Source organism: Pieris rapae, chromosome 12 (genome assembly GCF_905147795.1).
Source record: "Pieris rapae chromosome 12, ilPieRapa1.1, whole genome shotgun sequence".
NCBI classification, from domain to species: Eukaryota; Metazoa; Arthropoda; class Insecta; order Lepidoptera; family Pieridae; genus Pieris; species Pieris rapae.
This window is the reverse complement of record NC_059520.1, coordinates 6677737-6693930: the sequence shown is the minus strand read 5'-3', so window position 1 is coordinate 6693930 and position 16194 is coordinate 6677737. Positions and strand designations below refer to the sequence as shown.

General features: G+C 32.8%; 3 protein-coding genes across 5 annotated transcripts in view; 1 reads left to right on the top strand and 2 right to left on the bottom strand.

Moving 5' to 3' along the window:
• Positions 1-217: 217 nt before the first annotated feature.
• LOC111002304 (39S ribosomal protein L3, mitochondrial) lies at positions 218-2526 on the bottom strand. Its single transcript, XM_022272457.2, has 6 exons — positions 2322-2526; positions 2090-2183; positions 1664-1891; positions 1281-1585; positions 828-992; positions 218-527 (listed from the first exon to the last, which is right to left on the bottom strand). Exons 1-6 carry the CDS (start codon positions 2369-2371, stop codon positions 275-277), a joined length of 1095 nt encoding a protein of 364 aa, XP_022128149.1. The 5' UTR covers positions 2372-2526; the 3' UTR covers positions 218-274.
• A 106-nt stretch (positions 2527-2632) lies between these two features.
• Positions 2633-5336, top strand: LOC111001678 (protein O-glucosyltransferase 2). The gene is made up of 6 exons (XM_022271667.2): positions 2633-2928; positions 3002-3210; positions 3405-3861; positions 3939-4176; positions 4596-4895; positions 5160-5336. The coding sequence occupies exons 1-6, from the start codon at positions 2756-2758 to the stop codon at positions 5277-5279; spliced, it is 1497 nt and encodes a 498-aa protein (XP_022127359.2). The 5' UTR covers positions 2633-2755; the 3' UTR covers positions 5280-5336.
• Positions 5337-6600: 1264 nt separating this feature from the next.
• Positions 6601-16194, bottom strand: part of LOC111001654 (ubiquitin carboxyl-terminal hydrolase CYLD) — a 15333-nt gene continuing 5739 nt past the window's right edge. For all 3 annotated transcript variants that reach the window (XM_022271648.2, XM_022271640.2, XM_022271656.2), the window contains 6 exons: positions 15725-15880; positions 10202-10390; positions 9133-9241; positions 8385-8521; positions 7854-8037; positions 6601-7236 (listed from right to left, as the gene is read on the bottom strand). In XM_022271648.2, coding sequence (XP_022127340.2) covers positions 7043-7236; positions 7854-8037; positions 8385-8521; positions 9133-9241; positions 10202-10390; positions 15725-15880 — 969 coding nt within the window. In that variant the 3' untranslated portion in view covers positions 6601-7042. The remainder of the gene's footprint in view (positions 7237-7853; positions 8038-8384; positions 8522-9132; positions 9242-10201; positions 10391-15724; positions 15881-16194) is intronic.

The window sequence follows — 16194 nt, the reverse complement described above, 5'->3', positions numbered from 1 at the left end:
ATGAATTAAAGTGTTTCTTTTTCTTTCTATAAACCTATTATTCTGATTAGGATTCCCTTTTTGATACCAATTTTACAAAATTACTTAGCTATTTTACTAGAACCTCACATTTTAAAATTATTGTTAGCATTTAATTAACATTGTTTAAATTTGTTATGATTGTAAATTTGAATAATGATTTAACTCAATATTTGGAATTGTAAAAGAAAATAAACTGTTTAGTATTTATGTTTTATTAAGTATTTACATAATTCTAATATTCTACTGTAAGGGTTTATGCCTCCTCATATTTAATGGTAGGTTGTTCAAAAGGATGAATTGATTCATCATAATATTCCAATGGCAAACCATCAACATGCATATTTGTTGGAAATGGTGGTGGTGTTTTAAGTTTCTTTAATGGCAATACTGTGTCATACAAATAACACATTGCACCTGTTTCCCCTGGTATTGCTACTCCCAACATCCATAAAACATTGTGTTCTGTATTTACACGTAGGACTTTAACACCTCTAATAATCCTCCAACTGAAAAAAAAAGTTTTGTCATTTCAACAAATAATGATGATATACCGTGTGCCTAACTTCATTCTGATTTTTATGTCCTACACTAGATATTGTCTCAATATAATTCAACAGACTAGAAAGTTTACCTAAGAAATATCTTAAAATTAAATTTAAATAAATAAAAGTAGATGATCTAATTCTGATATATTTTGTTAGTACATCATTAATTTAGAGACTTAAACATTGGTTATATTTAAAATATTTAACCTTTATTACTGCAAAACTTTATTGTTGAAAACTGACAATTTATTTATAATTTACCTGTTTCCCATATGTCCAGGCATTTTAGTACCAGGCCAAACTCTAGCTTTTTCACCACCTGCACCAATATTTCCTGGTCTTCTATGTGTCTTAGTTACACCATGAGATGCAGGCATTCCTTTGAATCCCCATCTTTTTATAACTCCTTGAAATCCCCGGTCAATTCTAAAAGAGATTTCAATAGATAAATATCCCTGCTGCTTTCGCAAGCAAATCAAAGCCAAGGTAAAATATTATAAAAGTTTACATTACACATTTTTTTCTACAAATGAGTAGACTACATAGATTTTATAAAGTCACATTAGTTCTTAAGATCTATTTGTAAAGAAACAGGTGAATAAAATGTTAAAGTAGACAGAAAGTATTTATCTACATGCCAGCTTCAAAAAACAAAATATAATCTCTGTAAATATGGGACTTCCAATAACTAGTAATGTATTAATTAATAATTACGTTTTGGCACGAATATCTACATAGTCACCAACTCTAAAATGTGTAGCATATAATGGTGTCCCTGTTGGTAATTGAGCATGAGGTGATACCATAAAACGACAAAGGTGCCTCTTAGGCAACATTCCGACATTCGTGAACATTCCACAATAGTCTTTAGTGACAGTACTAGGATCTATGGTTTCAGATCCTACCAAAAGGCAACCCAGAGTTCGTTTTTCTTTCCAGGGCTCTTTTTTCATTTTATCTGATTTCATTGGGTTGAACTCTTCAGGAGGGATATATTTAATGACATGATTGTCTACCACCTATAATGGATAAAATTGGTTACTGCTTGCTATGCATGATTTAAAATAGAAAGAAACATTTTAAAGTAGTGTCAATACCTGAAGTAGAGTTGTTTGAAACTTTTTACCATCCTTAGTCCAAAGAGGATAATTCCCTATTTTCCGTGCAATTAATCCAGCTCGCCTCGTAAATGGTGTCCATTCAGTTGCCTGTGGCATTTCTACATTTGCCAAAGGAGATTCCATTTGATTTTGCAAAACTTGTTTATCTTGTTTTACTTCTTCAAGAAAATCCCTGTTTTCTTGTGTCAACATGTCTTCACTTACCTGGATAATAAATTTATTTTAATAACTCAGGATTTACTATCATAATTGCATTGAAATATATGTATGAGTGTTCTTGAAAAAAACCTGTCCTGTTTATGATTTATTAAGGAATCATATGATGTTGAGAAATCTACACCTTTTATAAATTCATATATATTTTTATTTTTTTAACAATGCATACTATATTTAAAGACTCACTACTCTCTCTTTAGGCATGAACCAATATGGGGGACGATATTTCGGTTTTCTTAATGTTGTATAATGGCCAGTCCTTTTTACTATATGATTGACCCTGCAAATCAAGTAAAATTAAATAAAAATGTAATGCCATGTGTAAACTCATTCACATAATAAGTTAATTATTTAATATTTCAATGAAGTACAAACAGAGTTGTATTAAATAAAAATAGGAATAAATATAAAATTTAACCTTAAATTATTCATAGCTTTACACAGCAAGTATAAATTAGAAGTAGCCATTGTTATGACCCAATAGCCCGCCTTGTGGAAAATATATTTATATTAAAATTTGAGACTAATAAAAACCCTAATTAATCATTGATCTAAAGAACATTCAATTCTATTTTCTTATTTCTAATTGAATGATTTAACTTGTGAAAATTTAAGATTTATAAACAGATTCACAATAACCACATTGTATTGTCTTGCATTGTCAAATTGACACTTATCTATTCAGATTACTTTCAAAGTTTATAATTAATAATCTGTGGTTTACGTTTGTTTATTTTTCGTAATGCTATTCCTACTTACTAAAATCACTTGAGATTTCAGAATTCAGATTCAAAAAATACAAATCACATTAGATTTATTAGGCTTTGTACTAATCATACGAATAATGTAATCATGTTTTTGCCATATTATGTTTTAGCTAGATTTATTTTATTTTTAAGCGTTATTGTATCTTACGTTACGTGTGTTGAAAATATATCTATATACGGACCAGGTCTACAACCCCACAAAGTAGTTTTGCCGGCCAGATATTTTTTTATAAACTTTACCCATTTAAATGAAGAATCGTAAGTATGATCATTTCGAAAGAGTTATTATTTAGTACTGTTGTGTTTGCTGCTAATTACTTCTTATGTTCAGGTATACCAGTGAGTTTGGCCACCAGGTAGCAGTAGAAATCACTGGCAATTCTCTTAAAAAATCTCATTGTAGAATATGGTCCAATGTACTAGATAGAAAAGATGGAACATTTATAGTACGATACAAAGTGTATGAAGAATGTTCCAAACTGGTTATTAATATATATTACAAAAGTAAACACATTCAAAATTCGCCCATTGTAATAAAAGGTTTGCTATTATTTAGTTTATGAAACTTAATCAATATTCTTCAAGTTTACTTGTGTAGATATTCTTTCATAATCTTAGTTGTTTAAAAGATTTTTAAATTATTTTAAACATTAAGGTTAACAGTTATTCTCTTTTTAATTTTGAATCAATAATTATGATTTTTAGTTATTCAATATGTAACATATATTTTTTAGAAAAAATTCTACCAGATCAGTGTAGGTGCCCTGAAAAAGACATAAGTATATGGTTATTAAATAATGACTGCCCTACTACCTATGAGCAAATACAAAATGATCTCATTCCCTACAATAAGATAAAAATAAGAAATGCAATTAAAAAGATTATAAAATTATACCATAATCCAGAGAGCACAAGTTTTTGTCACTATGTTATAAAAAATAATGAGATTTATAGAGAATGTTATGGAAAGCATGTTGGTTTCAATATGTTTGCTGATAACATTTTACTAGCTATTACAAGGAAAGTTGTTCTACCGGATATGGAACTTGTGATAAACTTGGGTGATTGGCCTTTAGTTAGAAAGGGTAATGAAAATTTACCAATTTTTTCATGGTGTGGAAGAAATGACTCAATTGACATAGTAATGCCAACTTATGATATCACCGAATCAAGCTTAGAAAATATGGGGAGGTATATTTTGTTGGAAATTTATTTTAATTATTAAATTTTAATCTTTTGAAGTAAATTCCATTACTGTTGCTTTACAGGGTCACATTAGATATTTTATCTGTACAAGGAAAAATTGACCATAAATGGTCTGAACGTGAACCACGTGCTTTCTGGAGAGGCAGGGACTCTAGAGCTGAAAGATTAAAGCTGATTGACATTGCTAGAGCACATCCAGATTTATTTAATGCTTCACTCACAAACTTTTTTTTCTTTCGCGATAAGGAAGCTGAGTATGGCCCAAAATTGCCCCATATATCTTTCTTTAAGTTTTTTGATGTAAGTATTAAACAACAGCTTATAGGTATATTGCAAAACAGACCTAAATATGAGTAATTGCGGAAAATGAGTCCAACCTACCTACCTACCTAAACAAAAGGTTTTCTTTCCGCTGACTTACAACTTAAGATCATATGATATTTTATCTGAAGAAAAGATTGAACAAAAGGATCAGTAATAATTGTATAGGCATAGGCATCCTTGGTTTTGAATAAATTACATGCAAATTTGTTATTAAGAAATCTAAGAAGATAGTAAAATCAAAATCTATTTGATTTGTATGATATTTATGCACAGAAGTTATTTTTTATTTCCTCATTTTTTAAGAGAAAATTTTCTCTTTTATTTTTTCAAACCATTTTCATTCTGAACCATTTATATATTTTTACAAATTATGTATTTGTATGATTCTTTTATAGTACAAATATCAAATTAACATAGATGGTACTGTGGCTGCATATAGATTGCCTTATCTTTTGGCCGGGGGTGGATTAGTTTTAAAACAAGATTCACCATATTATGAACATTTCTATAGCCAATTGAAACCTTGGATTCATTATGTACCAGTAGCTAGAGACCTTTCAGATTTGAAGAAACAAATTCTTTGGGCTCAAGAAAATGATGCTAAAGCTTACAAAATTGCCAGAAACGGTAGAAAATTTGCAAACAAACATTTACTGCCTCACCATATTATCTGTTATCATGTTTCCTTGTTTTCGGTAAGTTTTAACTGATTTCCAAGCATTGAATACACACATATACTAATTTATGAAAGTTAATTCTGAATCAAAGCTGTCTTTGACATATGTAATAATGTTAGTAATATGATTTGAACCCGAAAATATGTTTTGTTTTCAATGAGATAAAACCCAAAAAGTCAATGACAAACATTTACATATTGTACGATTTTTCTAGATGTACTTAATTATAGGGCCAGATTTACCATTTGAAACTATTTTTAATGAATATAATTTTTTGGACAGGAATGGAGTAAAAGAATTGAAGGAGAAATAACTGTGGATGAAAATATGGCACATGTGCCACAGACGAAATATGAATGTACTTGTGATTCAAAGAAATCAGAAACACACGAAGAACTCTAGAATTAAGTTATAGTAACATTCTCATTAGTAATAAAGTACAAAAGAAAAACAATCATATTTCAACTTTTTTATTTTATTTTAAATTATAATGTGTATTAACTACAGAATTAACATTATTTTTAGTTAGAACTAGAGCATCTCTTTTACATATTGCAGGTATGACATATACCACATTCAGAGTTGAGACAAAGGGACTTTTCGCGATAAAGTCCGACTCCTGTACGTCAAAAATGTATTGGATTTTGACATAAAAGAGTCAAGTTACCACTTGTCTTTTCTGAATCAGTTAGTCTTTTTAAACTTTTCAAATTTAAAAACTGACCTATAGTATATTATATGTCACCAATAAAGTTGCTAAACACCCTGCACAAAATATGAAGCAATAATTTATTTTTATTATTTATTATTTTGTGGTGACATAACAAATAATTTAATTTATATAACGTATTTAAATAATATTCTATAATACAATTAGCAGATAACAAGAATAACAATTTATAAATAAATTTAAAATCATAGAATACTAGGCAATGATTTTAACTTTCGAAATTTAATTTCGATTTTAGTTTTAAAGACTTAATTTTCCCAAAGAAGGCAAAATGCCACTTACATGAAAACAATACTTCAGGTAAACATAACATTGTAGTCGTTCTCAAATAATAAAAATCTTACAGGCAACAAACCTAAAAGTAAAGGCATCCTCCACACACAAAAAAGAACCAATTATAAAAAAAATGAAATAAAAAAAGTAAAGCAAAATGAATTTTTTTTTGACATATTCACCCAGCCTCGATTTGAATGCATTGAAAGAAGTAATATTTTTTATATTTGTGGGTAGTTGTTATACAGTTGTGCGCCTTCGTAAGTAAACATTTTTTGCCGTAGTTCGTGCGTATTTTAGGTAGTGCAAGGTAGGTCGTTCGACGCATACTCCTATTTTTTATTTAAAAAAATTGGTTGCCGGTAAAGTCGGTATACGGGCGAAAGTTTTACGTGACAACGACTTTGAGTGGTAAAACAGGCGCCTAAGCGAAATAGAAGCGCAAGACATGAACCGGTGTGTATGCCTATCTCTCTCACTCTCTTTCTTTCGCTCTGTCTCTCTCGCTCTTAGGCGAGCTAACTGTGCTCGAGTGGAAGGGACGCGTGCCTTTCACTTTTTATGTCTGTCTCTCTCGCTCTTAGGCGGGCAAACCATGCCCGAGTGGAAGGGACGCGTGCCTCTCACTCGCTCTCATTGTGAGCGCATAACGTGAGCGGAGCGTAACGCAGTTTCTTGAAGTGTCACCCTGCAAACCAATTTATAAGACGTTGTCACGTCAAAACTTATGAATTTGATATTCACTGGCGCTACAAACTTTTTGGTTTGGGCCTCATATTTCTGTATATTTTTGTGATTTGCTTTTTCTAATAAGCAAGTAGGCGATCAGTCTTCAGTGCCTGATGCACAATCCATATCGTCGACTTTTCGGTTGATGGTTTCAACACAACAGTTTCAAGCGTTGTCAAACCATTTGTAATATTTAACATCGCACAAGACGAGAATATGACTTGAGATACGAATAAGAATAATATGCAGAATGACTTCTAAACGTGAAAACCCTATTGGATTTTGACATAAGGCAGTCACAGTTTGTGCAGTTTCGTTTCTAAATCCGGTGAAGCAGTTATGTGATATAGAGATATTCATATTTGCTAAAAAAATATTTTCATATCAGCATGTCAACTGTCAAACTTCCGCATAATTATTAGCTATAACTTCTCTATCTATACATAGCGACGTCCGGGCTCCTATAGAAGCACATATATGCGTCTGCGAGTAACCGTTTAGCGTGGGCTGGCAGAAGTCGATCGTGTGGCGCGGAAGCGTGCAAAGCCCGACCCCCTTCGTCACTAACCCAACCCGCTAATTCCTCTATTTCTATTATTTCTGGTATGTTGTAGCCGTTGCGTTCACCTGTAAACAACCGGAAAATAACTACAATAATATTATAAAAAAGGATTTGTAAATTATAATTGTATCAAAGGTTTTTGATTTGATTAAAATTCTAGAAAATGTTATGTGAAAAAATTAAAAGTCATTTCGTAATATGTAGTAGTCAGATTTGCAGAGAAAAAACGTTCAAATAAAAAAGTGTCGAACAAAGGCTGCCTGAACATATGGGATATGTTGTTGAGTTGTGAAGACATTTTTTAGCGCTTGACAATGCCTATAAAAACGTCACAGTTTTTATATTTAAGTCACCCTACAAAGTGGGACAAGGTCAGCTAGTATACAATATTTTGCATAAACATATCATTATACTATCTTTTTGTAACCTTTAAAATGTATTAGACTGTAAATTTTTTGAATCAGCTGACATTGTTTTTAATTTTCGTAGTTAAGAATTAAAATACACTCTTTGAGCAATAATACGCGTTAAAATTTTATATAAACTATTTTGTTATATATTTTACTGCAGCGTATTGTTTCCTAAAAATACTAGTGAAATTTATAAAGTATAATCTCAAATAATCATAGATAATCATTAAAAATCTATTTTGTAGACCAAATTTATAAACTAAAATAAATACCTTTACGGTCCGCCATGGAATCAAAGAAGCACCAAGGAGCATCATGTGCGACGCCAGTCTTCACAAAGGCAACATAATGACTTGTCTCTATACAAAGAACTGCGAATAGCTCCATATAAACACGTGGCACGGGACACGACTCCAATATATTCGCGTATTCCTCACATATTGTCAACGGTGTTGCCTGAAACAAAAATCATTTTCTTTATTTGTATATATAACTTAATTTACAACATCACAACAAAAGGAGTACGATGTTTATTTCAGATAATCCAAATGTAAATAACAATAAAAATTCAACACTAAATATAAAATTCTTGTATTGCCATTATGTTTTTCCTTCACCGCAAGAAGCGGTTATTGCGTATATAGAAAAAAAAAATAGTTACGGTGTAAATTAAATTCATGGAAAATTAATGGAAATCCTTGAAAAGATTACCAAATAACCGGTCAACGGAAATATCTACATTCAATTTAAAACCTGACAAGTTACGACTAGGGTCAATCGATTTATTTTTGTTACTACTGTACCTTATGTGTTGGGCGCGTAGCGTGCGCAAGTCTTAAACAAGAAGTGCAGAGGGCGCCTGTGTCGAGCGCTCCACCCGCTACGCACGCACTGCATTCCCAACGCGCAAGACTGCCGCATACAGCGCACTGACGGGGTACTAGAGACAATACAAGAAACATCAGATCCTATATAGACCTCCAAGCACTGATAACATCGTAAGTGTATGTATGTTTGCCCACAATTAAAACCAGTAAAACATTGATATAAATGAAATAGTCAAAATTTCCTAAAACAGTTTCAGTAATTCTTAAAATCTTAAAAAATGCGTAATATATATAGTTCATAATAGTAACAAGGTAATTATTAATTACCTTGTTACTAGCAAACCAAAACATGGTGCTCACATATTTACTTTAGTTAGTTGCATTGTTTTTTATAACACCATTCGCCTTTTTTATTTTAGTATTGTTGTTTTTTTAGGTACATAGTTTTCATGTATAAGTATCAAATATAATAAATTTTGTTAAAACTATTTTAAAAGAATAAGTTTGGAGTTACTGGCCCTTTGAAGCTAAGGGGCAACGAGAGTCTTAGCCTTTTAACTTTCAAAAGTGCCTTTTTAATAGGCCTAATGGAAATAAATGATTTTGACCTTAATTTTGTGTACAAAAGTTTGTATTGCTTCAAAATATGTTATAATGCATTTTTTTAATTTACAAAAAAAATATCTAAATAAATTTAGTGTTAATATATAAAAATATGCCTTACGTCCTTCAATTAGATCGGTCACATCCAAAAGTGGTGACGGCAACACCCTTTGATACAATTTGTAGTTCTTTCCAAACCTAGGCATCTGAATAATAAATGCTGCAGGAACCTAGAAAAACATGTCATCAAATAAACGATGCTATTTAACGATTCTAGCAGCAACAATGAAGCAGTTGAATCGTTAAATGCTAAAATCTGTTTTGTATCACGCATACGACATACAACAACGGATAGTTAAAGGCCTGTATTCACTTTGATTAGTGCGTGTGCAAGTGATTAGTTATTGACATTGATTAGTGCAGGTGTGTAGTCAGTTGTCATATAGTTTGGCAGGCACGCTCTGAGTGAGAAATAGAACACGCTTCTAATCACTATACTACGCAGACAACTAATCACCTGCACTAATAAGTCGTTGCCCACATTTGTTTTCTCCTAATCAACAAGCCTTTAGTCTCGACTTGTTTAATCGCGGGATATGCTTTAAAGGGGCATTAAGAATATCCATAGCACAAAATCACAACACACAGCCAAATTAGGTATTACTTAGTTAAATGTATTGAATAATTTTTATTCCTTACGTAAATGTTTGAACATTTTAGTAAATATTATGTATTATTCCATCTTTGGCTATATATTTAGTTTTATATGATATTTAATTTATGTTGTATGCTGTATGTTTGCGAAATAAATGAATATAACATATAATAATTACAATAATTTAAAATAAATAAATATAATAATAATAATCTATTGACCAACATACGAAAAATAAAACCAACCCTTCATGGGTGATGGCCTTAGATTACATCCATTTCAATCATTTTTATTTTATAAACGAAGGCCTATAAAAGCAGCCGTCTGTGTCTGACAAAGGTCTATAAAATCAGTCTTCTGTGTCTGACACATGTCATGTTTTTGTCACACTACAAGCGGGTGTCAGATACGCACAATGCGTGCGTTGAGTGCGAATTTAAATATGAAACCTACGACTTCAGAGATAAGACTCGTATGCTAAAGCAAAGCTACAACCAACATTGCTATTATGAAGTGGTGAGCAAATCCAAATTACCTCACTAAGTTTAACCCCAGATGTGGCGAAAGATTGCTCTAACAATTGTTGTACGCTCGGCAACGTAACATCTTCGTCCTTCTCAACGAACAATTGGTAGCAATATGACTCCTGTCCTGAAGATAACTTTAGGAATGGTTCGGCCCTTAATAACTGTGCTACTAGACCGTTTAGGAATTCTTCGGGATCCTGTAAAAAAAGAAAATTTAAATGTTTATTAATGTGATGACGTGTTTATTGCTTTGTGTAGATTTTACAACGGATTCAAATGTGTCAGTGTTGCTTTTTCGGTTGTATTCATTCTTATGGCGAGTTATGGAAAAATCACGAGAGTACATTTTTACGATGCGCGCCCACTGTCACAAAAAACCTACACCCTGAAGTTAGCAGGTCAACATTTTTTTTTTGTGATATTTAAGTTAATTTTGTTGAAATATTTATTTTATTTTTATTTTATTTTCACATTAAGGTACAAAAACAGAAAACAGACTGACTACATACATAAAATTATTACATACTAAACAACATTTAAAAATCTGACTTCCAGTTATATCTGTACACAGCATTTACACTAAATATCAACTAAACAACATACACATATCAAACCGAATGACAAAAAAATAAAAAATAAAGGAAAAAATATATATATACATACACACACACACATGTATATACATATACATTAATCAATTAAATTAGTAATTAAGGTTACAAGTATTTACTATGAACTATCTTTTTAAATTTACAAATATTATTGTGAAAAATATCAACCTCAGCACACACAGCATTATAATATTTGCACATTCTTACGAGCGGAGCATTCTGGGAAACATTGTTATCAGTCATAGGTATAACAAATAATTCCTGGATGCGCACAGAACGCGTCGGCACCTTGATCTCCAGCCTCTCCAAAAGGCAGGTGTCAGATGAGCCATTTGCTATTTTATGCAAAGTGCATAGGTCGCTCACCCACCTCCTCCTTTCAAGACTAACCATTTGAAAGTGGGCAAGACGCTGGTCATATTGGTTTATTTTTCGCCTAAGACCATACTTATAGCACAATGCTCTGACAAACCGCCTTTGTATAGCCTCCAATCTATCTATATGAGTTTGGTATATCGGGGTCCATACCGCCGAACAATACTCAACTATGGTTCTCACGAGAGAGCTGTATAAGATAATCAAGGAGTCGGCTCGCCTGAATGGTTTAGCAGTTCTAAGGATAAACGATAGCATCCGGTTAGCTCTACTACATATATCATTGTAATGAGGTCTAAAAGACATAGCAGAGTCAAATAGCACTCCCAAGTCACGAATCACCTCAACTCTATCAACTAGAATACCCTTAACATTATATTTATACTGGATAGGGTTCCTACTTTTTGTAAACGTTATAACTCGGCACTTCTCAATATTCAGAACCATAAAGTTTTCATCGCACCAAGCAGAGATAGTATTAATATCCAATTGTAAGGTCTCACAATCTCTTTCATCGGATATACGTCTGAAGACTTTAATGTCATCTGCATACGCCAAACATTCACTGCTTATTTTGCTAAGCAAGTCATTCACAAATAACAAAAAGAGTAAAGGACCCAGCTTCGATCCCTGGGGCACGCCCGATGTTGCTAAAAAAGGCACAGATTCGTAACCACTCAGAGCAACCAGTTGGGTACGGTTCAAAAGGTAAGAACTTAACCATCTATATAAGTTCCCATGAATCCCCACATGCTGAGCCTTCACAAGCAATGCAAAATGGTCCACTCTATCAAAAGCTTTTGAAAAATCGGTATATATAGCGTCCACCTGCTTTTTATCATTAAATGATGAACATAAATAAGTAGAATAGCATAAAAGATTAGAGTTGGTTGACCTTCCAGTAACAAATCCATGCTGTCGTGGGCTCAATATATGTTTGAGATGGTTATACATATGGGTATAGATGAAACCCTCGAATATCTTAGCAAATAAGTCTAGAATACAGATAGGTCTATAATTCAAAACATCACCTTTGTCTCCAGATTTATACACTGGTGTAACTTTGGCTATCTTCCATAGGCTAGGAAATACTCCCTCGTGCAAAGATTTCTCAAATATAATCAATAACGGTGTAACAAGAGCAGTAGCGCAAAAACGAACAAAAATAGGTGGAATCCCGTCAAAGCCAGCACCCTTAGAGAGATCGACACTTTGTAACTTTTTTAACAATTCCTCTCTAGTTATCTGTAAATTACCAATAGAGAAGTTTGATGACGGAAAGCTAGGAAAGTAATTATTTGTGGTATTAGAAGAGTAAATTGATGAGAAATGACTAGCAAACAGGTTTACAATATCTTCACCCGTAGTACCAACTTTGTCTTGATAACACATTCGACCAGGAATATTATTGGTGATACGTTTAGATTTTGTGTAGCGCCAAAAAGCTTTTATGTTGAGTTTAACATCCTCTTCAATTCGTTCTATATATGTTCTGAAGCACCTCTTAATAACTTCTTTAGTTCTAGTTCTGAGCATAGAGAACTCGTCATAGTCCCTTGGGTTACCAAATCGCTTATATCTAATATGAGCTTTGTTTTTAGATGTAAGCAATTTAATTAAATTTTTGGAATACCATTGCGGATATTTATTGTTTGGACCATTAGACTTAGGAGTATATTTTTCTATGATTGAATGTATATTGTTGTAAAATAACAGAACAAATTCGTCACATCCCATATTAAATGAATATTCAGCCCAATCAATTTTCAATATATCCTTTCTGCAGCTTTCATAGTCAGTTTTACGAAAACATAGTTTTTTAAGCAATGTGTGCTGAATCAATGTAGAAGGAGTGGTTTGAAGTATTAGTTCAAATGTCGGATGGTTCTCATCTAGACGACTCATGTGTAAAGTCGGTAAAATTGTAAATAAGTCTGGACAGTCAGTTATAACTAGATCTAGTATTCGACCCTTATAGTTTTTATTGAAATTTAGCTGTCGCAACATAGTAACATCGAATAGGTCACACAAAGCTTTTGACTTTTCACAGCAATTGTTCAGAGGACAGCCAGTTTCAGTTGACCAGAGAACATTACCAAGATTAAAATCACCCAATATACAAGTCCTGTGATCAGACATGTCACCAACTATGCGACCACATTTCTGAATAAAATCGCAAGCTGCATTTGACGATAAATATCCAGGCAGATATGCAATACATAGATTCATAGTAAAATCGCCATTCAATGTGACTTGTACCCACAAGTCCTCAACACAGTCAGACTGCCAGTCATCTCTCAACAAAATTTTGAGTTTCTTAGAATAAGCAATCAGTACACCACCTCCATGATCCTTACCATACCGTCGACAAAATCCAGGATCACGATCTCTACGTACCACACAATATCTGTCATCGAACAGTTCAGATGAAAATACATCGGCATCTAGCCAAGTCTCGCATAAACATATTATATCAAAGTTATTACACAATACACTATTATAAATATCAACAGTCTTGCTCTTCATACCTCTTATGTTCTGATAGTAGATTGAGAGAGACATTTTAGCTATTAATTAGTATTTATTTTTACCCGTTATGGGTACTTGAATATGCACTGATAGTATTAACTTATTAGAGCAAGGCTTTTGTTATTCTTAATCAATATATACTTAGAATCAATAGTTTTTCGAACGTATATACGTCCACTTTTTACCCATGTAAATTTATATCCAAGTTCTTTCGCCCTTTTACGAGCCGCGGCATGTAAAGATTTGTTGAAAGGCGACAAATGTTCACTCACATACACTGGTTTCTTATCACCCGCGATTCCTAGTAAAGATGTATTTAATTTGTCACTAGAGTTGGATTTATTATATCTATATACAGCAGAGTAAAAGCTATCACGATCTTCCACGCATCTAAACTTGACAATTATACTACGAGGTAGCTTGCTTTCTTTATTCAACTTAGCGACTCTAGTGCACTTTACTATTGCATCTTCCTTCAAATCATGACCTATTACACGAGAACATTGTTTAAGAAGATTAGGTAAATTTTCATTATGGTGCTCAGGTACACCTTGCATCTCCAAGTTGTTCTCGCGCATATGTTGCTCCAAATTATTTAGGCGATCAGATAGTTCTGACACAGTGGACTTGAGTTCTAAATTTTCCCTAGAAATTAATGCATTAGCTTTGGCTAAAGTGTCTATCGCAGACTTCATTTCATCATGCATTGTGCTCAGGAAATCAACAGACTGGCGAAAATCCAACAAGTCATCTTTAATGGATGATAATTCTGTTTTCAATATTCTGGATATCATCTGCGGCAGTTCAGTTTTAATAGCTTCAAGTACTTGATTACTTATAGCTGATACCAAGGCGTCCCTATCCTGTAATGAACCAGTATAACCAGGTATCTGTTGACGATCCGATTGCTTCCCTCCCCTTCCCAAGACCTCCGTGTCCACGTTCAAGGGCGAAGCCGAAGTAGGTGTAGGTGAAGTCGTCGAAGTAGTAGCCTTCTTTTTTATCTTACATGCCGAACACTTCCACTTCATTCTATTCATAGGTAAAATTTTCTTGAAGTCTAATTCCGTCATTTCTGCACAATAAAAATGCAACCATCCTAGGCAGGAGACACATTTAATGCTGTCCCCATCAGATGCAATTTTTAAACATTTACGGCAATTCATTATTATTGTTTCCACTCAAAACCGTATGTAGGAATAATCAAAGAGTATTTCACAATAACTAGGTCCAAAATGCTTGTATCCAGCCGCTTGTATGGCAATAGTGCCGCTGGCAGATGTCAAATGCCAAAAATCAAATTAACCAATGAACATAGATATTTCTAACCTCATTAATCCAGCCGACGACTTTTAACACTAAATGCAGTGTGATGTCCAGGATAACGTGAAATCAACACTTCTATCGCATTCACAACACTTTATTTATAGTTCGTGATGTTGTAACAACAACAAGTGAGCGTAAGTATTTTTCAAAGCACAATATTATCGGGAGCTGCACAAGTATGATGTTTACTATTTGACGTCCGGAAATATATAATACATTATAATAAAACTTACAATGTATTAAATACCTTTTTTCTTTTGTTCGTGTCGTTTTTCTACAAACGTAGAATATTTTTTTTAAAAAGATTTATGATCTTGTTACGCCAAACAAGTATAACTTCTAACGCGTGTAGATACATAAGTACACAAATGTTTTTTTTTAATTTAAACATGTTCTTACTAGTTTGTTGCTCTATACTTAAACCCACTGTTTTTTAAGCTAAAAAACAGACAATCGAGCCAAACAGAGTATGGCTCTGTATATATAAATGAGAGAAATAGTAGAGCACTAAAACAATGGCATTAGCCAATGCGGTACGAAACAGCACATTTTATTCAGATGATGACTGCTTAAGGCTACATTGCTCATAACATATATGTTACTAAATCATAATGTAGGCAAAACTTTCCTGAACAAAATCGCCTTATATATACATTATTTATTTACATACTAAATTATTTATCAAAATACCTTTTCTTCTGAAGTAAGTCCGGGCACGTCCGATAGCCTTTCAAGTAACGTACGCAATTTCATAACGCGGTCGGCTCGCACGTAGCCGTGGCGTCGTAACGGGTTCACTATCTCTTCGCGAAGTACGCGTTGTACTTCACTGTAGTGCGGTGAATCCTATATAAATATAACTTTAGGGCATTTTGGCTAAGTTTTAAAAAAAAACAGTGGTATCTTAATACGTTGCGAAGTATGGTCATAAAATATTATTTTTTCATTTTGGCATTACAAATATACGTTATTGTATTTTGATGAGGTGTCAAATGTCATCTATTGAATGTGCCCTGGAAAGTAATCTAAAGAAATAGTCTCGTCAGCAGTCAATTAACCGGTATGATCTCATATTCATAGGAAACTATGACTATAGTAAGAATAAACCATTTTGATACTATCTAATTAAATAAAAACACTTAAAGTATTTTTTTGTTTAA

Bases quoted from the DNA above. Each gene is read 5' to 3' on its own strand.
- LOC111002304 (XM_022272457.2), bottom strand. From the start codon at position 2,371: ATGGCTACTTCTAATTTATACTTGCTGTGTAAAGCTATGAATAATTTA. The intron at 2,184-2,321 runs GTTAAATTTTAT...CTTGATTTGCAG, and splicing joins AAAGCTATGAATAATTTAAG to GGTCAATCATATAGTAAAAA. The intron at 1,586-1,663 runs GTATTGACACTA...TATCCATTATAG, and splicing joins TTCAAACAACTCTACTTCAG to GTGGTAGACAATCATGTCAT.
- LOC111001678 (XM_022271667.2), top strand. From the start codon at position 2,756: ATGTTTTTGCCATATTATGTTTTAGCTAGATTTATTTTATTTTTAAGC. The intron at 3,211-3,404 runs GTTTGCTATTAT...TATATTTTTTAG, and splicing joins TTCGCCCATTGTAATAAAAG to AAAAAATTCTACCAGATCAG. The intron at 4,896-5,159 runs GTAAGTTTTAAC...TTTTTTGGACAG, and splicing joins ATCATGTTTCCTTGTTTTCG to GAATGGAGTAAAAGAATTGA.